Source organism: Lynx rufus, unplaced genomic scaffold (genome assembly GCF_022079265.1).
Source record: "Lynx rufus isolate CCGP_SWC_20201006 ecotype Redwood Valley unplaced genomic scaffold, mLynRuf1.p SCAF_9, whole genome shotgun sequence".
NCBI lineage: Eukaryota > Metazoa > Chordata > Mammalia > Carnivora > Felidae > Lynx > Lynx rufus.
In genome coordinates, this window is record NW_025814897.1 from 87,327,140 (window position 1) to 87,344,794 (window position 17,655).

At 37.9% G+C, this 17,655-nt stretch overlaps 1 protein-coding gene across 2 annotated transcripts; it reads left to right on the plus strand.

Annotated features, from left to right (window-relative positions):
* Positions 1 to 456: 456 nt before the first annotated feature.
* DEPDC7 (DEP domain containing 7) lies at positions 457 to 17,331 on the plus strand. 2 transcript variants are annotated; one of them, XM_047072276.1, is made up of 9 exons: positions 457 to 557; positions 9,183 to 9,573; positions 11,404 to 11,531; positions 12,357 to 12,546; positions 14,826 to 15,037; positions 15,803 to 15,945; positions 16,132 to 16,257; positions 16,370 to 16,448; positions 16,988 to 17,331. In XM_047072276.1, the coding sequence occupies exons 1-9, from the start codon at positions 485 to 487 to the stop codon at positions 17,179 to 17,181; spliced, it is 1,536 nt and encodes a 511-aa protein (XP_046928232.1). In that variant the 5' UTR covers positions 457 to 484; the 3' UTR covers positions 17,182 to 17,331. The 2 variants fall into 2 exon arrangements, with proteins under 2 accessions (XP_046928232.1, XP_046928233.1); XM_047072277.1 differs by lacking the exon at positions 16,370 to 16,448 and having other exon boundaries at positions 16,988 to 17,158.
* Positions 17,332 to 17,655: the final 324 nt, after the last annotated feature.

The following is a 17,655-nucleotide window of genomic DNA, read 5'->3' on the forward strand; positions in this document are numbered from 1 at the left end:
AAACTCTACGCCACAGGTGAGGGCACTCAGGCACAGAGCAATTAAGCAACTTGCTAAGCCTCAGAGCTCATCAACTGCGTGTCGTGGTTTGCACCCAGGTGGGCTAACTCCTGCTGGGGCGACGCTGAGTGGCGGTGGGATGGGAGTGCCGGCGCCGACCCGCGGCTCCCACACACAAATGCTCTCTACTTGGCTACCGCCCACAACACAGCAGAACCGTGCAGTCCGGGACGGGGGTGGGTGCAGTGGGGCGCCCGGGGCCGAACCTTTTCCGCCCCCGCAGGGCTGCAGGTTACGCGCAGCTCCTGCAGGCACGTGACCAGTGTCGAGCGGCGCGCGGCGGCCAAGGCGGGCCGGGCCTGGCCGGGGGCGGGGCCTGACGGGAGCTCCGCCCCGTCCCGGGCCAGTTAACTGGCTGCCGGGGCGCGGGCGCGCACTTCGCCGTGCAGCGGTCGGAAGAGCTGGTGGCCTGGCAGCTACGGCCATGGCCACGGTGCGGGAGAAGGCGGCGGCTCTGAACTGTTCAGCTATCCACAGCCCAGCGCAGAAGCCTCCAGGTAGGTGATGAAGACCCCTGTCCGGGACATGTGGGGGTCACAGGGCGGGCTGGGGGGCTCAGGTTGCGGTTCTTGCGCGAGGCTGGCACGCCGCCGGGTCCAGCGGGCTCCACGCAGCTGTGCCCCCTCGGGCTAGTGCCCAGGCTTGTCGGCGAATTGGGTCCCTCTCTCGCGGGTGGGCTGTAACCGGCCGACCCTGCCGTCCTCACAGCCCAGCTTTCTACTTAGTCCCCAACTTAAACTTTGTTGCGCGCTTTTCAGTGGCCAGCTGCGTGCCAGGCGCTCTCACTAGGTCTCCAGATAGGCTCCACGTCGTTACTCGTAGAAAGTTTATCTGGACTTGTATGGCTCTTTGCCTTCTGTCTCAGCCACAAACCTCGGCTCCACAGTATGGCCAGGAACCGAGCGCCTCTCTTGCCCGCTCTGTTCTCCAGACTTCCTGGGCTCTGTTCAACGGGCAGGACCTTGGCAAAAAAATATTTGTTCGTTAAATTTTCTGGATAGGCAGTATTTCAGTGAATAGAAGTTTGAACTTTTTTTAATGGCTACATGACATTAGGAGAGACGTTGATGAATTTCTGCCACCAGCTTAATCGTGGCTTGGCTTTGAGAGTAGTTTGCTTAGCCTTACTTTCTTTGAATGTCCAAACAAATGAATGGAATAGATGAGAAGTTCTAAAAATCTGATCTTAGCATATTACAACTCGGTAAACAAACAAACAAACCACAACAAACTATCCAGAGAACACTTTGGCTCTTTTTTCTTTTTTTTTTTTTTTACTTCTAGAGAAGTTACACCCCCACCCTCTTCTGCATCTGCTCTGTAGGGTGTTCTACAAATTGGTTCCCTATCTGACAAAAACTTTTCCTTTGGAAAATACCAACCAGTGAAACTGGCTCCTTCCTCAAGGTGACAGTAGTCAGTGAATTGACTTAGGTCATATGGGTGCATCTCAGTGGCTCCTGTCTTGTGTTTGACTTATAATGACTAATGCCCCTTTTAATCTTCAAAATTCTAATGATAAATTGTAATGAGAACTACTTTAGGAATAATATTGACCTTATTCCCCAATTTAAAGGATTCAGATAAGCATATGATGGCTACATTCAGAATTTCTCTGTGTTTTACATTGTGAAAAGAGTTGTTTTATATTCATCACTTGAGAATTCAAAATCAAATCGTATTGGAAACAGACTTGGGAAATCGTTAGGCTTACTTTCTGAGAGAAAGAAATTGCCAAATTTTACATGATTAAAAACATGGCACCCTGTCTTCTCTAACAGCTGAAATACCAGTTCTGAGCTTTGGGCATTTGTGAACAGGTTCTTAGATGGCATAAGCGAACAAGTATTCAAAATTAAGTAGATGACTTTCAGAGGGAAGAGCTAAAGGGCTGGTTAGCAGATTTGAACACATGGAAAAGACCAGTGTCCTGCACAGCAGCACAGTGGGCAGAGAAAAGCCCACTGCCTTTTCTCATCTGTTTTGCTTGCTAGGGTTGGAACCCTACCTGTTAGCATTTGTTAATCCCTCTTCCACCCTATAGTTGCCTTGTCACAGTCCCAGGGAACACAGTAATAGGAGCCTGTGCTTCTTGGTTCCTTGCTATTTCCTTTCTGTATGCTCAGGCAAGCAGCTTTCTACTCTTAGTTCTCTACCTATTAGTAACTCTTCCACACCTTAAAGGGGCTGTAACAACCAGGGACCTGATTTATGTAGAAGAAATAAATGCCATATGCTAACCTTCAGGACATACCTTAAAGATACTTGCCTTTTAATACAGACAAATAAGAAAGTGGTATGTTATCCTGTTTTCCTTTTATACTGTAACCCAATTCTCTGAATTCACCAGGTATCACTTTTCCAGGGAGCTCAAAGTACTTCCCATATGCTATCTCATTAATCTGTGTGAATTAAAGTAGGGGCCAGTGCCTACTTGTATTGATAGTTCTTTTAACGTATTTTAAAATTGTTCTTATTAGAAGAGATTTCTTTTACATTCTTTACCTGCTTGCAACCTTCTTAGAGGCAGTCTCTGTCTTCAGCATGACATCTCTAATACTAAATAAGAGGAAAACAAACTTTGAACTATCAAAACCAATATGCAGTAAAAATGTTGTATATTGGTATCAGTGTATAGCAGCAGGCTTTTCCCACTTAGTTACAGCTGCCTATTTTAATACCCCAAACTCGTTCTCTACATTTATCTATTTTCATAAGGCTTTGGTTAATGTCCAATAGATGTAGTTCTTTTCCTTTGTCTTGAAAATTCTGTAATGTTTTAAAACCTCCTGAAAAAAATAATTCTTAACATTATCTTAAATCCTAAATGACTTAGGATTTACATATTATTTTCTGATGAAGAGTTAAATCCTCTGGTATGTGACACATCTTGCCTTATCTGCTAACAGTCTTTATTTATTGAATACTGTTTGGAGCTTGACATCATCAGGTGAGGTGAATAGGTAAGGGATAAACTCTTTGAAGGTAGGAACTCTGTCCCCTTAGTTCAGAGGAAGGAAGAAGAAAGATACCTTCATTTTTTACGTTTTAAATACATTTTTTAAATTTTAGAATAGATTTAATTTACAAAAAAGTCACGAAGTTAGTATATAGAGTTCCCATATGCTCTTTACTCATTTTCCCTTACTATTAACATCTTATATGAGAATTGTATATTTGTTGCAATTAATGACCGAGTGTTAATGCATTCTTATTATTAACTGAAGCCCATACTTTATTTAGAGTTCCTTAATTTTTGCTTAAGGTTCTCTGTTCAGGGATCCCAATCAGGTTATTCCATTACATTGAGTCCTTAGGCTCTTCTAGATTGTAAGTAACAGTTTCCCACTTTGTTTTGAAATACACATCTGTTAGATGCTGGGTATTGATATATTGTCTCCTATGATCCTGATGGTAACAGAGATCAGTGCAACTAGCTCTCTTTTGCAACAGAAAAATAACCTTGTTTGCCTAAGATTGCATTATAGTAAATGACGGAGCCAAGAATAGAACCCAGGTATCTGGGACTCTAAAACTCATGCTTTTGTCTTACTCTTTGTATCCAGAGAAAGGAGGACTGTACGTCCTGCATTAACACAGGTTTTCATGTGTAACTAGTGTTCACTTAGCCCACAGTTTCTGAACTTTGGGCACTATTGACATTTTCTTCATTGTGGGGGTTGGCCTGTGTTTAGCCGTGTCCCTAGGCCCTCTACTCACTAAATGCCAGTAGCACCAACCCGTCCTTTGCTTGTGACAACCAAGAATGGCTCCAGACATTGCCAAGTATCCAGTTGGGGTAAAATCATCCACTAAGAACCACAGCATTAACTCTCTTTTCAAAGTTTTTAGTAGTTGGCAATCATCTACAAGTATTGAATAACCAAATGTATTTTGTGAGGCAGTTTATAAGGCAATTAAATAATTTGAACTTTTGCAAACTATAAGGACATTTGAAAAAAAAATAAGGCACTTATTTTTCACTGTTCAAGTTTGTGGAAAATTGCCTAACATGAGCTATCTGAATTGTTTTTTGTTTTTTGTTTTTTTCCCTGTGCGGTGGGGGCAGTCTAATGCCTAGGAATGAAAATGAGATTCTTACATGTTAATTTAGAAGTAGCATGTTTTGGGGGGTACCTGGGTGGCTCAGTTGGTTAAGTGTCAGACTTCTGCTCAGGTGATAACCTCGTGGTTTATGGGTTTGAGCCCCCAGTTGGCTCTGCACTGACTGTGGAGCCTGAAGCCTGGGGATTCTGCCCCTGCTCCCTTGTGCTCATTCTGTGTCTCTGTCTCTCAAAAATAAATAAACATAAAAAAAAAATTTTAAAGCATGTTTTCATAATTGTGTTTACCTTGCATCAGGATCCAGTTTTGTAATGTATATATTGATCTTCTACGGAGTTCAGTAATCCTTCGAATTTGAAGTGATGATAGAATTTGTTTTTGCCTTTAAATAACACAAGCAGGGCCATGGTAGAGGTGCTGCACAGATCGTGGTTGAAGCTGATTGTCCCTTTGTGACTTTTGAGTAAATGTAATTTCTTGACATATCTGCCTATGGCTTGATTTTTAGGGAATTATTGTAACAACTTGTTTATTTAGTGTATATTTATAGAAATGAAGATGATTATCAGTAGTATTACAAATATATATCAGACTTCAATATTAGAAATTTAACTTTTTTATTCTTGGTAAATTCTTTTGGGTAGATTTCAAATACATGCAAAGAACAGGTCTTTGCCTTTGAAAAATAACTATTTTCAACAAAAATGAATCTGCTTGAAAAGTGAATGTTAACTAGTCTAGATTTATATAGTGCTTAAGAGTATGTATAGTATATTATATATCTAGTTTAAAACAATTTCTGAGCCTCTTATTAGGCTCAGACATCTTCCAAAAAACTTTGTATCTGATAAGGTCACATTTGTTCCTATGCTTCATTTCTTACCATATTTTATGTCGTGTTCAATGTCCATATCTAAGTGGAGATGGGGTAGAATTTCAATCTCTCAAATCCTATATTCAGCAGTTTAGACTGGAAACTAACCTTAAACACAGTGTTCCACTCTTGTATCAGTAAATGAAGAAACCGACCTATAGAGGTTAACTCTCTTATCCAAGGTTATCACAGCTGATCTCTAGACTCTTTGATCCTTTGGTCATGATGCTTTTAGAACATGCTTGACCAAATGTAAATTAAATAAGGAAGTATCAAGGATGCAGATAGTGATGAATTTTAAAGAAATGTCTAGCTCATATGCAAGTGAGGGCTGGAGACAAGCTGAAATTCTGATTGCTAGATTTACAAAGCATTCATTGTATACTTCTGGTCTCTTGAATTCTGGTTGGAAGTTGCAGTAATTTGTCTTACTGGGCCATGGTCTGCTATACCAATATTCATTTCAGCTCTTAGATGATAAATAAGTTTCAAACCAGCATGTGGGGGACCTGTGTTCAACTGGTGAAGTCAGCATTAAAAAAACAGGTTATCCTGGTGTGGGTTTTGGCACATTTACTTGTCAAGTCCAGGGTATATTATGTATTAAAGTATCTGTATGAACATGAGCTACTTTGGGTCTGTGGGTGGTGATGCTTGAGGGGAAATATCCCAGGATGCAATGGTAGGGAATTAATGGTCAGTGAGAACAGAGGGGACCTGAAAGGGCTGAATTGTATCATGCCTGGAGGACTCTGGAAACATTGTGTGGTTCGTAGGTGCCTAGTATCCTGCTCTAACCTGTTCTTTAATCTTTTATACTGTGTTATCCAACCTGCAAAACTTCCTGATTTCCCATATTTAAGCAGCAAGTTAATATGGGGAAATTTATTCTTAACTCCCCGGTTGAAGATTAGCCTTTTCCATGTCGCTGAAACTGAGTGTCCCCTCCCTCCCACTCCATTCTGTGGTCTTGTTGATCTCAAATTAGTGACTCAGCCTTATTTTTTAGGATTTGTATACTTACCTACTTGTAGTTCAACTGTTAAGACTGATGTGTTTCAGATTTAACATTATTACCCAGAAGTCTATTTCAATCTACTTGAAAAGCACTCTGATCTCTACAAGTTCAAATCTTATTTTCCTTTCCTGTCCTACTCCTGCATACTGTGACTAGTATATATTATGGAATTTATGATATCCTCTATTTTAGGACTAATGAATACTGTATTTATTTATTTAATGACTACTGTTTTTAAATATTTTTTAAATGTTTGTTTATTTTTGAGAGCAAGCACAAACGGGGGAGGGGCAGAAGGGGGAAGGGGAGACACAGAATCTGAAGCAGGCTCCAGGCTCTGAAATGTCAGTACAGAGCCCAACGTGGGGCTCGAACCCATGAACTGTGAGGTCATGACCTGAGCTGAAGTCAGACGCTTAACAACTGAGCCACCCAGGCACCCCTTGAATTTTGTTTTTATTTTTATTATTTTTTAAATGTTTGTTTTTGAGAGAGAGAGTGCACGTGCAAGCATGGAAGGGGCAGAGAGAGAGGAAAGGGAATCCCAAACAGGCTCCACACTGAGTGTGGAGCCCGACCAACCTGGGGCTTGATCTCATGACTGTGAGATCATGACCTAAGCAGAAATCAAGAGTGGGATACTTAACCGACTGAGCCACCCAGGCGCTCCTCTGAAGTATCTTGAATTTTAAAATACAAAAACAGTCTTGCTGATTATTTTAAATGAACGTTAAAGTAATTGGTAGATAGTTGAATTACCCATCTACTTTTGGTATTGGAAATATACAAATAAACAGTAAAGGGCTTTGTGTGTATGTTAGTAACTTAAATAGTGAAGATGTTCAAATTTGTAGTAGCTACAAAATGGCACTGCAAGTGGATACAGAGTGATGGTTCACTGTGGTTCTTTTATGTATTATAATACAAAAGACGAATTCCAGATGACCCACTTAAAATTTATGACCCTAGTGCATTAAGTGGAGTTTTAATGTCTTTCAGGAACTTATCTTTGCTTTCATCTTATACATTCTATTTTATCTAAACAGGCAGGAAGATAATTTCAGGTAGCAGTTTCTGTAATTATAATTCTCTTATTCCTTAGAGTTGTAGTGATACAGTTTTCCTTTTTACATGACCTTAAGGGAAGTAGTAAGTTTTCAACTTCTCTGTCAGAGAATCCTAAAAATAAAGGAAGTGATCCACTTAACAAAAATAGAGGCTTAAAAATTAGAACCACTGAATATTCAGAGCATCACTGAAAATTGTAACACATAAAAAGGCACAGTCTGTGTTTATGTAAAAAGAGAGCAAGCCACCAAGCTTATGATTAGCTAGACTCTGTTCCATCAGCTTATTAAACGAAGGTCTGTGTTTTCCTTTTTATTGTTTCTCCTTTTCTTTGTAGTTTTGCCAAATATCAGTTTATTAAAATCAGGAAAAACATGATAAATCTTTGAAAGCATGTTTTCTGTTTCCTGTCTTGCTGAAACCTTGCTTTATCTCTGTGCTTTTCCTATCTTTGTGGTAGGTTGTAAGCTCCTATCAGGCAGGAACCAGTTTTCCCTGTTACAAAGTGCTTAACTCCTAAGCCTGCATAGTAGGAAGCTTTAAAAATATTAGTTTAGGGGCGCCTGGGTGGTTTAGTCGGTTAAGCGTCCGACTTCAGCTCAGGTCACGATCTCTCGGTCTGTGAGTTCGAGCCCCGAGTCAGGCTCTGGGCTGATGGCTCGGAGCCTGGAGCCTGTTTCCAATTCTGTGTCTCCCTCTCTGCCCCTCCCCCGTTCATGCTCTGTCTCTCTCTGTCTCAAAAATAAATAAACATTCAAAAAAATTTATTAAAAAAATATTAGTTTATTCCAACTGCTGTGTGTATGTATGTCTATAATTATACATCTATTTACTGATAAATGCTTTAAAATCATATAGACCATGAACCAAATTCCAATACCATCTCTTACAGTATAATGTTTGGAAGTTACATTTAACCTCTGCAAATCTATTTTGCTTCTCTGAGATTATATCTACCTCATACGGTTGCTAATGTTGTAATGTGATTCATAAGGCACTTAATAGAGTTCCTTACACATAATTGGTAACTGCCACAAGGTCCTACTTGATACCCCACCCCAAAGACCATTTCCACTCTCCTCTGATCTCATTTCCTACTGTTCTTTCCCTGGCTACCCACCTTGGGCATGCTGGCCTTGTTCCTCCTCTCCTGGCCAAACACACTCGGTTTCTAGAGCCTTTGCTCTTTCTGTTCTCTTTCCCCAAATATCTGCACAACTTGCTTCCTGGTTTTACTCCAGCTTCTGCTCAGAAATCACCTTGTCAGATCTTTCCTGACATCCATCTGAAATAGTGTTCTTTTCCTCACCAGGCTTTATTTTTCTTGTTAGCATTCATATAACATGTACATATTGTCTGTATCTTCCCACAAAGTATAAGTCCATGTAAACAGGGATTTGATTTTCCTCACCTTTGTATCCTAGCATGTAGGACAGCGTTCAGCATATAGTAGGCACTACATTTTAAATGAGTTGCTACTAATTAAAATTTCAGTAATAAGCTGACCTCATAATTGTTCCTTAGTAATAACTTTGGAAATTGCTACTTTTTTAAAGTTTATTTTACTTATTTTTGAGAGAGGGAAGAGAGGGAGGGGCAGAGAGAGAGAGAGAGAGAGAATATCCCAGGCAGGCTCCATGCCACCAGTGCAGAGCCTGACGTGGAGCTTGAACTCACGAACCCGTGAGATCATTACTTGAGCTGAAACCAAGAGTTGGATGTTTAACCGACTGAGCCACCCAGGCTCCCCTGAAATGGCTCCTTTTTTTTTTTTTAATGTTTATTTATTTATTTTTTTATTTAAAAAAAATTTTTTTTTAATGTTTATTTTTGACAGAGAGAGACAGAGCATGAGCAGGGGAGGGGCAGAGAGAGAGGAAGACACAGAATCTGAAGCAGGCTCCAGGCTCTGAGCTGTCAGCAAAGAGCCTGACACAGGGCTCGAACCCACGGACAGCATGATCATGACCTGAGCTGAAGTCGGACGTTTAACCGACTGAGCCACCCAAGTGCCCCTGAAGTGGCTATTTTTTGTTTAAGGATTGCTTAGACCTTATTATAAATGAACAAGGTTACTCTGCGTTTTTCCCATTCCAGGTTTCAGCGTGGCCCAGAAACCATTCGGAGCCACCTATGTGTGGAGCAGCATTATAAACACTCTTCAAACACAGGTGGAGGTGAAAAAACGAAGACACCATTTAAAAAGACACAATGACTGCTTTGTTGGTTCAGAAGCTGTGGATGTCATTTTTTCTCACCTAATTCAGAATAAATATTTTGGTGATGTAGATATTCCTCGGGCCAAAGTGGTAAGAGTGTGTCAAGCACTTATGGACTACAAAGTATTTGAAGCAGTTCCAACCAAAGTCTTTGGAAAAGACAAAAAACCTACATTTGAAGATAGTAGTTGCAGCCTTTATAGATTCACAACCATACCTAACCAAGACAGTCAATTAGGCAAAGAGAATAAACTATGTTCACCTTCCAGGTTAGTATATAATGTCAGATTATCCTGGGGGTATTGGCAGGATTTCATCTACTTTTTAGCAACAGGCTGAATGGTTTTATATTATTTTGGAAACCGTAAATGAGGCTAAAATCTGGGTCTGTGGGTAAATTTGATAAAATACAGTGAACTTTTGTTTATTCAGTATCTCCTGGAATTCTTGCTTGTTCATATTTTATATTTAGCAGAAACAGTCAACAAACTTTGATTTTTCTGCTTCAAGTTACAATTATAGCGTAAAAGTATGTTAGTTTATGCACAAAGTGGTATGAGAACAGAAAATGTGAAGGTAGGCAGGTAAGTTATCACTAGAATCTAGGAAATGGCAGATGTGAAGTATGAAAGGCATGTGGGACCCAGAGTGCGGAGAGTTTCATGTGACTTGAGTTTGCAATCGATCATACAGATGTTGGGGAGGCCACAAAAAAATGACATTATATTTTAGAACGGTCATCCTGGCGGCCATCTGGACATCCTAATGGGGAGAGCTAGTTAGGAATCCATTGCAGTATTGCAGTCTATAGACGGGGGTGAAGTGGGGATCGTGGTGAAGAGGGAATCAATTAAAGGGAGACAGGGGACAGAATTGTAGAACCCAGTGACTGAAATGGATGAATGTGATAAGTACATAATTAACTTATTTGTCATGAAGTAAAATGTTTCCCTTTTATTTCCTTGAGCTAAACTGTGTAGAGGGGACCATGCAACTGAAGCCTTATAATTCAGATCTGACCCAAAGAGTTTTAGTCTTCCCGACTTTCAATTATTTTTAGTGTATTGTGTATCAGATATTGTGTATTTTTAATGTCTTTAGTGTATCAAATATTTTAATGTATTAACTTTCAAAACTTTATATTTAAAAGATGATAAAATTACCTCTAAATATAGGAAGGAGATATGAGGGTGATATAGGGCAAAATCCCTGCTTTCCAGATACAGGTCCACATACTTTATCTGAAACCTTTGGGGCTATATGCATTTAGCAATTTGGAGCTTTGGAGATCTTAAAAAGATACTTTTGTATATAGACCATATGTTTGATAACAGTCCTGGAGGGATCCTGGGCAGCATCTGGTAACCGAACGTATTAGTATTTCTTTAGTAAACAAAATACTCGTAACTGGGAGAAGGAAAGGCTATGATAGTCTCAGGTTAGCTTTTGCCACCATATGAGTTCTGAATAAACTTTAGATTTTTCACAGCTTTTTGGGTTTGAGAATTGTGGGTAAAGGATTATCAGCTCTGTATTTGGAAAATGATGAGCACTATCCACCGAAGGATGCCCCAGAAATAGACATAACTGATAAAAAACAGCATAATAAAGTTTGATTACATTCTAAAATAGGAGACCAAAATTTGAATCATCGAATTACTTAAATCTAAATGTTCAGGGGTGCCTGGGTGGCTCAGTCGGTTAAGCGTCCGACTTGGGCTCAGGTCATGATCTCGCGGTTCGTGAGTTCCAGCCCCATGTCGGGCTCTGTGCTGACAGCTCAGAGCCTGGAGCCTGCTTCGGATTCTGTGTCTCTGTCTCTCTCTGCCCCTCCCCCACTTGTGCTCTGTCTCTATCAAAAATAAATAAAATGTAAAAAAAATTAAAAAAAAATCTAAATGTTCAAAGGAGAATTTAGAGTATGTGTATTTAGACTTGAGAAAGAAGGTGCATGTTTTTGTATTCTGTTGTTAGAATTTGCATTTGTTTTGTTTTTGTTCTGAACTAAATAAACTTTGTAGAAACGCTTAACTTTCTAACAGTAAGATATTTCTCTGGGCTTACTACTAAACATTAATTTAAAAAAAAATTCATTTTAGGTATTCAGATGCATTATTTAAGTCCTCTGATTCCAAATCGGCAAGTTTAGAGGATCTCTGGGAAAATCTGAGTTTAAAGCCTGCTAACTACCCTCACATAAACATGTCTACAACCTTGTCTCCACAAGGTAAGTAAAGATGATACAAGCAAGAAATACAGAAGACCAACTTCAGATAAAGTTAGTTATTTAAAACTTTTCAGTCTTAACCTTTATTAGAATTTAAATATTCAAACCACAAAGAAAGAGCACACTGTGTATTAAAGCTGTTTATATTAAGTTTTAACAGAGGTCTATTATCTTTAACAAATAGATCAGTGTTGCAATTCTTGAACACTGACTTTTGTCCTATCAGCTGGCAGAGGTTCAAACCTGCAGTGTTTTGCGTGCAGATTTTTATTTATTTAAAATATACTCTCAGATATTTCTTTCTCTAACATTTTATTAGGCTAAATAAAATTTTGAAAATTACATTATTAATGTTTAACATTAACAGAACTCTTATGTTCTTCCTGGTCTTTGGCAAAGGATTGTAGACTCATGACCGATTTCCACCTTCCCTCCCCCATCCTAGTTGTGGAAACCCTGAGTGGAATAATCTGCAGCCAATAGTTTCAAACCAGTTTTCAGATTGAATAATGAATCATTCTTTCTTCCAAAGTCCTTATTAACATGTTATATGACTTGATCTCTTATCTCTGCCATACTGCTTTTTACAGTACAAGAATGAAAAGAATTCCTGTTGTCCAAGTCTGTTCTCCTACACTTTAAACAAATCTTGAATTGTTTTTATTTTCTCATAAGAAACCACTTCATAAGATTGACTTTTTTCCCTTTCCTTTTTTTTTTTTTTTTTTTTGCCACAAACTTCTACCTTAGACTTGCCTAGACAAATACTGTGGTGAGCATTTAATAAATATTGTTACTTTTTACCTTGTCATTTTTCCTGTGTAGTTATTAATGAAGTATGGCAAGAAGAAACAATTGGACGTCTGCTGCAGCTTGTAGACCTTCCACTTCTTGACTCTTTACTCAAACAGCAAGAGGTTGTATCTAAAGTTCCTCAGCCTAAGAGGCATCCTGACTTGATCAACAACAGTAACTATCTGGATCGAGGGATTCTCAAGGCTTATAGTGACTCTCAGTATGTGGAAATACATCCATCTAATAATTTGAGTGTGTTTTTAGGAAGATTATAGATAATGGTTTGAAGATAATCCTTTGAGTTCTGTCCATAGGATCAGAGATGCATTAGTCAATTGATAATTATCAGTACTTGGGAAAGTGAAGAACAAAATTACCTTGGTCAAAATTAGAAAGAGATTTAATTTTCATTATTTTTTATATTCATTTTTGTTTCACACATACCTTCACTTGCGCATCAAGTGAAGAAGATGATTATGTTCCATCTTCTCTCTGTTAAAATGTAGGGCAGCACTGGGGGTTATATGGAAACCAATTTGACAATGAGTTTCATATTAGGAAAAAATAAAAGGAAAAAAAATAAATGGAAGAACACAATATAAAAAAATTTTTTTTAAATGTAGGGCTCTCTGGTCTTCAAAGGGCTTGGAACAAAATTAACAGATTTGGCAAATTCTCAGAATCCTTTGACTACCTATATTTTTATACTTCTCCAGAATATCTTGAATATGTATTTTTAATTGTTTTGTTAAAGAAATATAATGAAAGTAACTCTTGTTCTCATATCTGACCATCATTCTTCCAAATATAAATCTTAAGGTATGAAGGCTTCACTTCAGGTGCTAAGGGAAATATGATTTTTTTTTTTCCTTAAGGAAGAGTTCTATATTCCTTATAACTTTGAAACTCTTCTCCTAAGTAAAACTATCACATGTTAAAATCTTGTATTTTTTTATTTCTTATAGCTTATTTAATGTTTAATTATTTTTGCCTTAGCAGATAGCATTCAGTAGTTAGGGAGATAGAAATGTTTCAAAGGAATGCAACTTACATTTTCAGTACTTCATAAGTTCTACAGTCCAATGAACTATTAATAGTTGAATGTCAAAAGGTAGCTTAAAACCTTATGCAAAAAGCAGTTAATCCCAACATACTAGTTATTGACTCTGTGTATACAATAGGAGGCTTATTAATCAATAAGAATTTTAGAGTTAAAAAAGATTAAATCCTACATAATTCTTTTAAAAAAAAAGAATTTGGGGCGCCTGGGTGGCGCAGTTGGTTAAGTGTCCGACTTCAGCCAGGTCACGATCTCGCGGTCCGTGAGTTCGAGCCCCGTGTCAGGCTCTGGGCTGATGGCTCAGAGCCTGGAGCCTGTTTCTGATTCTGTGTCTCCCTCCCTCTCTGCCCCTCCCCCCGTTCATGCTCTGTCTCTCTCTGTCTCAAAAATAAATAAACGTTAAAAAAAATTTAAAAAAAAAAATAAAAAAAAAAAAATAAAAAAATAAAAATAAAAAAAAGAATTTAACACGAAAACATTTTTTATTTTATTTTATTTTGGGAGAGAGCAAGCGTGTGGGACAGAGGGGGAGAGAGAGAATCCCAAGCAGGCTCCACACTGTCAATGTGAGATCATGACCTGAGCCAAAATCAAGAGTCAGCTGCTTAACCAACTGAGCTACCCAAGTGCCCCTGAAAACATTTTATAATTACCTTAAATTTTAAATACAGAGTTAGAAACTGTGTTAAAAATGACCTTAAAGATCATCTAGCTGCATCTTACCATTAACTTGATGAAGCTGATGCCCAGAAGGGTGACGTGACCTGCCTGATATAGTGCACCAGAGTGGTGACAGAATTAGTTGTCCTGAGTTCATGGCAGTAGAGTGCATGATTTTTTAAAAACTATATATAAAATACATATGTGCATTAACAAGTTGAATATTAAAAGCTATTCATTCTATTTTTTGAACTGTAGCATTTTTCTGAAGTTACCCAGCTGGCATTTTATTAGAAGTAGAAATTAATTATTTTGAAACCCTATGTTATCTTTCTCTATTCTCTCCTAGCCAAAGTGTGAGAGGATTGATCACACACAGAGCTGTGAAGTAAGCAAGATTGTATTAGAAAAATACTGGTCTAGGAGTGAGATCTGGGATCTAGTAGTGCCTGGGACCCTGAGCATGTAACTCAGAGTTTCTGGGCCTCTGTCATAAATTTCAAGAGTAGACTTTGAATTTTGTTGTCCTTTTTAGTTCATATTGTAGTGGATAGCGTCTGTTTTCCCTTCAAAAGAAAAAAAGAAAAAGAGAGAAGACCTATTAAGCCAAGCTTTTGGTCTGTGATACATGATCTACCAATATTTTAAAAAGAATTACATGTATCTTTAAGGGTATAGAAATCTGTCTTCATGGCAGACTTGAGATAGGTAGTAAGTACTGTGTGTACATTTGTTGCTTTTTTGCTTTTTAAAATAAAATAATTCTTTTTTCCCCATAGGGAAGATGAATGGCTCTCTGCAGCAACTGACTGCTTAGAATACCTTCCTGATCAGATGGTGGTGGACATAAGCAGAAACTTTCCTGAGCAACCAGATAGGATAGACCTAGTGAAAGAACTTCTGTTTGATGCCATTGGCAAATATTACAGTAGTAGGGAACCTCTGTTAAATCATTTATCTGATGTTCATAATGGCATTGCAGAACTCTTAGGTAAGTAAGAGCTTACTGGATCCTGGAATGTGTCTTTTGGAAAAAATAGGAAGAAGTTAATTATCCTCAGAATTAACCAAAATGGCACTACTTCAAGCTAGGAGTGGATCTGGATTAATCCATGGAAAGTATGTTTATTCCAAAACTTCTAGGGCTGATTTGGAAAGAGGCTTTAATAAGCTGTAAAGTTACGCAGGAACTTCCGTTGGCACAGGAGAATGCTACCCTCATTCACTGGAAGTTTAATAAGTATAGCGTGGTAGTTCTCTTCTGTAGAAAGCACACCAACATCACCACTCTTCCCACTCCGTTCTCTTCAAAATGGCAGACACTCTGTCCCTCTACCAATGAGCCAGACTGTTCCTCATGGTTTGCTGAAAACAAATCGGGGGTTTCAGAGAATCCTGTCTATTTTTCTCAGGTAGAGTTGGATACATCAGTACTTTACACATAGTGTACACTTGAAATGTATTGAATTAATGAAAAGCAGGCTGGGAATTTATTTTCAAAGCCAAGAATTTGATGCAACATCCTAAGATTGTTAATTTTGGCAAGGATTTAGGGAATGAGTTGTCAATTTGAGAATAGGCTGTCTTGAAGGTTGGTATTGGTCATTTATTGTAATTCCTCGTCTTTTTGTTTTGTTTTGCTTTTGCAAATAGTTTTGAATAAGTTTACTGTTTAACTTAAGCTTTAACTTGAATTTTGTTCCTTTAATAGTCCCTTTTGGTCAAAATTAAAAGCCGTTTTTTCTTTTGGCTGAAGTGAATGGGAAGACTGAAATAGCATTAGAAGCTACTCAGCTCTTTCTAAAGCTTTTGGATTCCCAAAATAGAGAAGAATTTAGAAGACTACTGTATTTCATGGCTGTTGCAGCACATCCTTCTGAATTTAAATTACAGAAAGAAGTAAGTCTTTCGTCTAAATGTTAATTGTATTCAGTAGCCTTAATACTTACAGGATGCACATGTCAGATTATTTTACATTGGCACCAAGTATGCTGAAATGAATAGCTATTAATACTTAATATTGCCTTTTATATTAAATTTAGTTCAAATATACACTATTGGGTGTGTTTTGTTTTATTTTTATAGAGCGACAACCGAATGGTTGTGAAAAGGATATTCTCAAAAGCTATTGTTGACAATAAAAATTTATCCAAAGGCAAAACTGATCTTCTGGTACTCTTTTTAATGGATCATCAAAAAGATGTTTTTAAGGTAAAATTCTGAAAGTAGTTAAATTGAGCTTATGTAATAGATCACTAGATTGCAATGCATTTGAATAATGTCCCGTGTCCCTCCTTTTTTTTTTTTTTTTTTTTTAATAAAGATTCCAGGAACTCTACATAAAATTGTTAGTGTTAAGCTCATGGCCATTCAGAAAGGAAGAGATCCAAATAGAGATACAGGTAATCTGAGAAATAGTATTTTCATGATCTTTCAAAGCTAAATTCCTAGTTATTTATTTAAAAGTCTTGCTGTAAGTAGTTGCACTTTAATTTCAATTAAACTTTAAACTCCTTGGAGTTACCCAGACTTGGCAGAGACCCTCCTTATGTCAAAAAGTAACTTGACCTGGGGAGCCTGGGTGGCTCAGTCAGTCAGTCAAGCGTCTTACTCTTGACTTAGGCTGGGGTCATGATCTCGTGGTTTGTGAGTTCGAGCCCTGTATCAGGCTCTGTGCTGACAGCACGGAGCTTGCTTGGGATTCTCTGCCTCTTCTGTCTCCTTGCCCCTTCACGACTTGTGCTCTCTCTCTCTCTCTCTCTCTCTCTCAAAAATAAACTTAAAAAAAAAAAGTAACCAGGGTTAGAAAGTCAGCAGTGCTTAGCATCTTCATTGCATTTTAAAAACTGGGGAATAAAAATAGAAATGTGAAAATATTATTTTTTTAGTTAAATCTGAGGAATAGATTCATTAATTGAACTTTTTACTTTTAAACTTGAAGGATATATATATTGCCAGAGAATTGATCAAAGTGATTATTCTGACTATACACAGAAGACAACTAAGGATGAACTAATGAATTTACTGAAAACTATTGATGAGGATTCAAAACTATCTGCCAAAGAGAAGAAAAAATTGCTAGGTCAGTTCTACAAGTGTCATCCAGACATCTTTATTGAGTATTTTGGAGACTGAGTTTTTAATGTCTGTGTATAACTTATGTATTTTAAGAATAAATTATGTATCCCAAATACCTAATCACATTTGTAATCTTGGGTGTTCTAAATATGAAATTGTACTTAATAAAATGTTTTTTGTATAAACCGAGTATTAGATGGTGTATTGCTGTTAAGTATTGACCTGTTTAGGGTGAGTTGATTTATAATTACTCTGCCCAATACTTTATAGAACATCATAGGAATATAATGATATGACATTGCAGTGTTTACATAACAGTATTAAATAGTAAGGAAGTCTAACAGTTAATAGGACTGTGGTTTTTACCTTGAAAGGTACTCCTTAAAGATATAAAATAGAAATTCAGGCTATGATAAAACGAATTTGGTAATTACCACAAACAGTAGACAAGTCAGAAATTGAACTGTCCTAATGATTTTGAAAACTTCATCTTTTTAGGTTTATTGTGGAAAACTTCAAACATATATAAAA